The 8,912-nt window shown below is 36.2% G+C and overlaps 1 protein-coding gene across 3 annotated transcripts in view; it reads right to left on the bottom strand.

Moving 5' to 3' along the window:
• The window catches only part of FAT1 (FAT atypical cadherin 1), a 107,863-nt gene that overhangs the window by 24,976 nt on the left and 73,975 nt on the right, over positions 1–8,912 (bottom strand). For all 3 annotated transcript variants that reach the window (XM_021393680.1, XM_021393678.1, XM_021393679.1), the window contains exons 10-12: positions 2,640–6,707; positions 1,853–2,049; positions 417–570 (exon numbers count right to left, since the gene is read on the bottom strand). In XM_021393680.1, the coding sequence (XP_021249355.1) occupies positions 417–570; positions 1,853–2,049; positions 2,640–6,707 (4,419 nt within the window). The remainder of the gene's footprint in view (positions 1–416; positions 571–1,852; positions 2,050–2,639; positions 6,708–8,912) is intronic.

Below are 8,912 nucleotides of genomic sequence, written 5' to 3' on the forward strand. Positions count from 1 at the left end.
CAATTTTGGCATCTCCCATGGAAAGGAAACCTGTTTCTTATTGTAACCTCAGCCCATTTCAAATGCCAAACCAAATGATGGCAGGGAGAATCTGAATGATTATCTTATTTTCAGTTTATCAACTGTGATTGCTACTAATACAATATAAAAAGTCCAAAATTCATGGCATATTTTTATCCCAGTCACTTCTGCATGAAGTCTCTGGCTTCAGGACACTTGGTCTATTTACTTTAGTTTTTCATGCATTAAATACTTGCCTTTCCCCCAACATCTAATCAATATATTATTTGTGTACTACAAACTCATATATTAATGAAAAGCTTCAAATACTGACGTTAATGTATGTCTTAACGTAATCATAAAACATTTTATAAAATGAAGTCATGATTCCAGTTTTGTTTATAAAGCTTTGTTACCTGTGTCCGGAGTCAGTCTGAACTTCTCCGCTCCAGGGCCATGTAATGTATATGTAATTTCCGCATTGGAACGAATATCTGCATCTGTAGCAGATACCTGCATTATCAGTTTGCCAGGAAGGGCATCCTCAGGAACAGTATCAGTGTATAAAGCCTGAAAAAGTTTTAAATTTCATTCAAAGACTTAACAGACAGAGTAAATAGGCTTGGAAGGGGGATGGAAAGAGAGATTGGCAGACAAGAAAATACTGTTTTAGTGTTTGGGAACAAGTGAAGTGAATCAGAGGATGAAATACTGAAAATGATAAGGATTTAAGAATTTCCAATTAATTACTTCACATATACTACATTATTCCTGAAACTACATGGACTCTTCGAGTGTTAACACAGCTGAGAACTCTAAACACTTGTAACTGATTAACTGATAATTAAATGCCTTTCCAAGCTAGGAGTTCTGCATTTTTGGCAATTTCCTTTTTTCCTCTTCTGGTAAATCATCTTGTCTAGGTCGGACTCAATCCAGAAGACACTGATGCCTGTCTTCTATGTAGCAGTTAATGAAATATATGCTTCCAGTTTAAAAGGCATTAAGCACTTGTATAGCTCATTTATAGCACTATATAGCTCATATAGAAAGATTGAGTCTTATAGATAACATCAATATTATCAAAGAAATAAAGCTAAAAACATTGTCTTACTAGTTTGTAGTTAACTACAATCTTTTGTACACAAGTGATCAGCAAAAACAGACTAGTAAAAAGAATCCTTCCCAAAACAAGAAAACATTCTGACCATTACTAAAATAAAAAGGTGGCTACAAAAATCCAGTTTTTTTAATAATACACTTCTGCTTACCCCTTCCTGTTTTTTCAGGTTTTTTTTTGTTGTTGTTTTTTGCTTTTTCCCATTTGTTATATTTCAAATCTGTTTTTGCAGACTATCATATGAGGTAAAGTAGATGGCTTAGTAAAAAACAAAATATTTGTGGATTACAAATTTTTGATTTTTGGACAACATTCCAGGCTTTTCAACTTTTTTTTTTTTTTTTTCCCAGAAATACATCAACTAAGCAATGGTATTCAGCTTTTTTTGAGATTTTGCTTCCTTCAGGAAAATACAGCACACAAACTGTAATAGTAGCAGCTTAAAACAATTCCTTTGTGGAAAGTATGCATTAACATTAGAGAAGCAACCTAAAATTATCCTAGTACTCCTAAAACACCCAGCTAGTGTTCAACTTACATCAAGGAATTGTCTTTGGATTACTTATTTTAAATAAACTTGTCCACTTGCATTGACAGAATTCTTAGTAGTCCAAAGGTCTGTTACCAACACTGAAGGAACACCCATTTGTCTGTCTCCTAAGAAGTAGTTTCATAGAAAGTGAGTTACCATTTTACCTATGGAAGCAGCTGGACATTGAAGACTGTGCCTACCTTTTCACATACAGGGCTATTATCATTAGCATCAAGGACTTTAACCTCCACCACAGCTCTAGTAGCAAATGTTCCATCAGTAGCTGTAATATTTAGAAGGTAATGGTCCTTTTCTTCCCTGTCCAGGGGCTTTTTGACATAAACTTTCCATTCGTTCTGTACATTTTCAACAGCGAACTGTCCCAAGAGATCACCTCCTAAAATATGAAAGTAAACTTTTAATTAAAAACAAGAGGGAGAATGTTACTATTATTCTATCAACACTAAATTACATCTAAAAAGAAAATAAAAACCTAAGTGCAAATGAGCAGCCACTTTCTGTGGCTATATTTGGAAAAAGTTTCATTTTTCAGATAGAAATAGTAGATTCTCATACAATATTTAATTGCTGCCAATAGAATCTATAAAAATCAATGTAGAAATTCATGTAGCGTTACAGATAACGTTATTGTTTTGTTTTTCTTTGGTTCCTTTTTTAACTGCAACAGGGATTTCACTGCAAATATATATTTCTTTATAAAATATATGTGAACTAAACAAAAAACTTAGGGAAGCATGTTGAGCAAAGCACATGTCGAACAGGAAGCCAAAGACCTGCTTTCTAAAACTCTTTTTTTTTTTCCCCTTAGAGTCATCCCCCTTGATATCTGATTTTAAGACATGCACATTCTTACTTTGCAGCTAAATGGTTTCAAGTATGTTTCAAAAATTTGAAGGATTAAGTTACAGTGCACATCATTTCAGGACACCTCAAATGATTTTTCTGATATTACTCAGAAAGAATTACCTGCAATGTAGTAAGAGATTTGTCTATTGGTTTCTTTTGTATCAGCATCAGTTGTGCTTAAGATGGCGATTACTCCACCAGGAGGGTCATCCTCACTGACTGTTCCTTTATATATCTCTGCAGTAAAGCGTGGAGGATTGTCATTCACATCTGTAACAGTAACTTCAACCACGGCCAGAGAAGACAGCTGAATTCTTTCACCCCGGTCAGATGCAACCACTGTAATTTTGTATTTGTCTCGCATCTCATGGTCAAGCTCTTTGAGAGTGGTAATCCAGCCAGTTTCCATGTTTATAGCAAAAGACTCTATAACGTCTAGTTCTTGAGAAGGATCTAAGCTGTAAGTGACCTGCCCATTAAGTCCTGAATCTAAGTCGGTTCCTTTTACTTGGATCACTCTTGTTCCAGCTGGCATGTTCTCTACAATAAATGCTTCATATGGATTGGATTCCAGAACCGGTTTATTATCATTCGCATCTTTTACTTGAATGCTTACCTCTACTGAGGAAATAACATTATAATCTTCATTTGTATACTGTGCTAGCACTGAGAACTGGTACCATTTAGTTGTTTCATGATCAAGGTTCTTCTCAAGTTTCAACTTTCCAGTCTGTCGATCAATCACAAAAAAATTATCTCTATTGCTTTCAGGAGTGTTCCCTTTAATCAGACTATACAGCAAAGTCTGATTATGCTCTGCTTTGATAACATCTATCTCAGTTCCGACTGGAATGTCCTCTGAAACCATGTAAGAATAAAATGGTTCTGAAAATTTTGGAAGAGATACTTCTGATGGGAGTATTCTAGCATAAACGGGAACAACTGACTCTTTCTGGGGGGATCCACCATCAACAGCTCTAACAAAAAAGGTGAGAAACTCATTTTCTAAACCAATTAAGCTTTCTTTTGTTGTAATTATACCTGACAAAGAATCAATTTCTAAATTCTCCTTAACATTTTCAGACTCTGCTTCAATAGCGTATGTGATGTCTGCATTTGTACCCTCATCAGCATCAGATGCCCAGACTTTAATGACAGAAGTTCCTCGTGGAACATCAGATCCAATATTTACTTCATATTCTGTTGCTCGAAACTGTGGAGCATTATCATTGTCATCTGTAAGTATTACATTAACTGTACAGAAAGCAACTTTTCCTCCTGAATCTTTGGCCATTAAACTAATGGCAATTACTTTTTCTGCTTGTGTTTCACGGTCAAGCTTTTCGGAGGTAAATATCTGCCCTCTCTCATTTATATAAAATCTATCTTTGGCAAAGTCATTTACAATGTGGTAAGTGATTTGGCCATAAGTACCAGAATCTTCATCTCTAGCTCTAACTACAGTCACTAAAGTATGCAATGGAGCATTTTCAGCTAGTTCAACCTCATATTCATTCTGGCTGAAAACAGGGCTGTGCATATTGGCACTGGTTACAGTTACGTGAACTTGGGCTGAGCTCCTGAAAACTCCATCAGAAACAGACACATTAAGAATATAATGTGACTTCAGTGCCTGCTTGCGTAAGTTTGAGACAGTGATAATGCCAGTCTTACTATTAATTACAAAATTCTTCTGGTCATTGCCTGTCAGAATGGAGTACTCCAGTTTGTCAGCATCTGAACTATCTGCATCTGAGGCTTGCACACATGTCACAAAATGTCCACGGGGAGCCAGTTCACTAATTTTAGCTTCATAAACCAATTGGTTAAAAAGAGGCGGGCTGTCATTTAGATCAGTCACATCAACAGTTACAACGGCGTCACTACTCAAGGGCAGCATGCCACCATCTATGGCCCTTACTAGTAACTTGTGTTGTTGAATTTTTTCATAGTCCAAAGTTCTTGTTGTGAGAATGAGTCCAGTGCTGCTGTCTATGTGGAAGTAGTCATGACTTTCATTATCATCCTCAACCAAATGATAGGAAATTCCCCGGTTTGTTCCAGAATCAGCGTCTGTAGCACTCACTTGTATAACAGATGTTCCAATGACTGATGCCTCAGAAAGAGTCACAGTGTAAGATTGCTCTGTGAACACCGGAGGATTATCATTGATGTCTTCCACTATTATGTCTACAAACACATCAGCATGTGCTCCAGTTAGGGAGTCTGTTGCTCGAATATTCAGCTTGTAGGCTGGATGAGACTCAAAGTCAAGAGGGGCAACAACATTTATCACTCCAGTGTTGAAGTTGATCATGAACTGATTGAAAGGATCTCCATCTGTGATGCTGTAAAACACTTTAAGTCCTTCTGGGCTGTTTGCTTGTACATGTACTACAGGACTATGGAGCTGAATGTTTTCTGGTATCTCTGCGCTATAGAAAGGCTTTTCAAAAACTGGCATAGCTTTATTCATAACTGTAATTGGGACTACAACTTCAGCAGAAAAAGCAGGTTCTCCTCCATCTTTTGCCACTACTGTGACTAGGTACTCTTTATTTACTGTGTCTGGCTGAAACTTCTTCTTCAGAGAGATTTCACCAGAGGGATCGATTTGGAAATGTTCATGATGCTCTTTAAGATAGTAATGCACTTCTCCATTCCTGCCTGTATCTTTATCTACAGCAGTGACACGTCGAATAACATAGCCTACTTCAGAGTCTACTTTAACTGCAGCATAATACGGAAGATTGACAAAAAATGGAGCATTATCATTTACATCTTCCACTGTGACTTTAACTACAATATGTGCAACAACTGATGGTTTATGTTCCCCTGTCACTTCTATGACCACATCAAAAGATTCTTGCTGTTCACGATCAAATGGTATTCCCGTTGTTGAAAGGACTCCTGAAGTTGGGCTTATTTTAAATCTGCTATCTGGGTTTAGAATATGATAAAACAAAGGTTCATTTATTTGATTCCCTATAGCAGTAACCACAGCTATTGTTTTTGCCTCAGTGGAATTCTCCTGCACTATTGCAGAGTAAGAACTCTGTGTAAATTTCAGTTGGCTTGCTTTGCTTTCTTTCACATTAATTTTTACAGATGCAGTGCTTGCAAATCTGCCATCAGATGCTCTCACTGTTAATTCATATCTACTTCGTAACTGAGTTGTATTTTGTACCGTTATATCTCCAGTCTTGGGGTTTATTGAAAATTTTTCTCCAATGTTGCCTTCGATAATGGAATAAATTAGTTGTGAAAAAATGCCTGAATCAGCATCAGTGGCATTTACACTGATGACTTTCACGCCTTTGTAGGTTGGAACCAAAATGGATGTGTCATACAGCTCTCTTGAAAACACAGGAGGACAATCATTGATGTCAACTACATAAATAGTAACATTAGCTGCATATTCTGCATATAAACGTGGAATGCCCATATCATGCACTTGTACAGAAAAGTGGAAAATATTTGTCTCCTCATAGTCCAGACTCATTAATGTCCGAATGGCACCAGTGCTAGAATCAATGGCAAAATACTTGCGGACAGATGGTTCAACAATTTGATAAACCAGCAAAGCATTTGACTCTTTATCAGCATCTGTAGCTCGAATTACTAATGGGACATTCTTGTCAGTCAGAACCACGCTGTTAATTGAAGCTGATTCACTGATGAGTCCTGTATATTCAGCCTGCATAAAAATTGGTATATTGTCATTCTCATCCCGAAGATGTACCAAAACTGTTGCATTAGTGGACAAGCCAGCCATGTTTGTTCCCTGCACAGTCAGTGTATAAACAGGCAAAGTTTCAAAATCAAGTACCTTCTGTGAAACAATGACACCCGAGTTTGGGTTGATAGCAAAGACATCTCCTATATTACCGTCTTTTATTTCATAAACAACAGAAGACAGACTGTATGCTGTAACCGTTCCAACAAAACTGCCAGTGCTAGCACTTTCACTGATTTCTGTAGAATATTCTTTGGCTGTAAATTTTGGTGAGGCATTATCAGAAACTGTAACAAATATATGCACAGAGGTCACTTCACTCATTGGAGGATCTCCTTTGTCTGTAGCTTTTACTATCAAGTTGTACTCTTCCTGGTTACTATGATCTAATTCCTTTGCAATTTTAATCATACCCAAGACGGGATCTATCACGAAGGAATTTCCAATATTCCCTGTGAAGAAAAATAAAATAATTAAGAAATTAAAGAATGATTGTTTATTTGGTTATGTGCAAAAAAACACAAAGTGGAGAGAAAATAGAGTTAAAGTTTCTTAATTTTGCTTAACCAACATTTGTAGCCTCTCTGGAAAGTTTTCTGTAATGAAGTGTTTGCACAAATTCTCAACTGAATTGTAGAAACACTGCATAAAACACCAAGCTATTTACAACTTAAAAATAAATGCAAAATATTCGATTCATTAAAAAAACAAACAGATGGCAAGTATTCTGCAATTTTCAACATTATAAATTATGTTTTCTTCAAATTGTTTTTATTACTGAATTTGTGCTTAAGCCTACTCAAGTACCCAATGAAGATGGAAAAAAACATATTCAGAAGTTAACATTAGCAGAACTCAGGTTACATTTAACGAGCTAGAATAACCAGATAGTTCTGAAAGAAAAAAGTGTTTGAATGACACCTGTGAATGTCAGTTGTTTGTGCAAGTATTGTATAAATCACTGTGTCAGAATGAATCTTTCTGAACTGGACCAAAGTTTGCATTTTCTCTAACTTCATGTTAATACATAGGTAAGTTATTCCCCGTGATCAAGTATTAGGAAAAAAATACTACCTTCTGACTATTACCAGCTGACACTTGATAACCATTTTTCTTCATATTTTCAACTATATAGCTGAAGTCCACTGCACAAAGTATTCAGCTCATGTACTAAATAGAGTATTATTGACACTGTAGTTCCTTAAAATTTATATTACTAGTGCCATGATCTCAGCATGGAAAAAAATTTTAAGAACTTCTGAGTTATGCATACAAGTAGGCAAGAGATTGTTTTTTTTTTTTTGAAGTGGAGGCTCTAAACACAGTGGCATTCTTAGAATATCCCATTACAAATCTAGGCAGCCATTACAAACATTTAAGGAATGTTCTATCCATATGCTTAGAACATCAATTACAATGCTTTAGCCTCCCAGTTGGTCACTCTCCTATAAAACAAACCCAAGAAAGTCTTACATTTACTCCTACAAAAAGCTAGAAGAAAGGAAGAGAGAACAACATGCAACTTCATTTAAGACAGCATGCATACAGAATGTTATTCTTGCACTGTTTTGTCATTCCTAAAACATTACTGAACTAGGAAAGGCAAGAGAAAAGTTTCATGTCTTGCCTAGAAAAAAAAAGTAATGTATCTGCAAATTATAGAAAAGTATATATATATTAAGCAATTTATCAAAATATATTTCTTCTCTTCAAACAACCATAATCATGGCTTCACTTCCACAGTGCTTTAGTGTTTTTTCATGTCAACGCTTTGATGGAAGAAAATGAAAATATTTACAATAAGCAATTCCTATGCCTTTGCAAAGTAACGGATGTCAAACAAAAATAAAACATTTTTGCACATCACCTTGCAAAACAACCACAACTAAACAAATTTTAGCAACTCTTCTCTTTAATATATAATTTCTTATGCTTGCAGCTGAGATTTTTGTTTTAAATTACTTTCTAAATTGAAAGTAGTACATCACCTAGTTAATGAAATTTAAATAACATTTCTATTTTTCAGGCATTGTACTTAAATAGCTCAGGATCTTAGTGATGGTAGGCCTGTATCTAGATTTCACAAACTGAACCAGAACTCACTTCCAAATGCTACATGAACTCAGTCAGTGCCATCCCATAATCACACTACTGAAAATCACCATCATTTAAATTTCATTGTTATAGGCAAGTTCAGGAAGATACAATGAAGCGAAAAACAAGCAGCAGCATCCAATGTTCTTCCCTGGCCTGCAATCTCAAGTCTCTCAGTGACAAACTGACTGGCTATTGAAGGAATTCTTAAATGTTTTATTGAACCAGAATAGCAATCCCAATTTAAAATCACCCAGAGGGAACCAGGCAAAGCAACTGATTCCTTGCTACTTGTATCAGAAATTTTAACTTAAACTGTGACAATTTAGTGGTTATTTCTTCAGAATTATATGAATATTATTTTTGAGCTCCCTTCTTTCACAAATAGGGCTTTAAACTAGAGAGGAAGGGGGAAGGGGATAAAACCAGCCCTGCAAGAGGTGTGCCTAGGCGGGCATCGGGATTAGGGGTGAGGCAAGGGGCTCAGCTGAAGTGCGTCTATGCCAATGCCCGCAGCATGAGCAACAAACAGGAGGAGCTGGAAGCCTTTGTGCGGCAGGCAA

This window comes from Numida meleagris, chromosome 4 (assembly GCF_002078875.1).
Source record: "Numida meleagris isolate 19003 breed g44 Domestic line chromosome 4, NumMel1.0, whole genome shotgun sequence".
In the NCBI taxonomy this organism is placed as follows: domain Eukaryota; kingdom Metazoa; phylum Chordata; class Aves; order Galliformes; family Numididae; genus Numida; species Numida meleagris.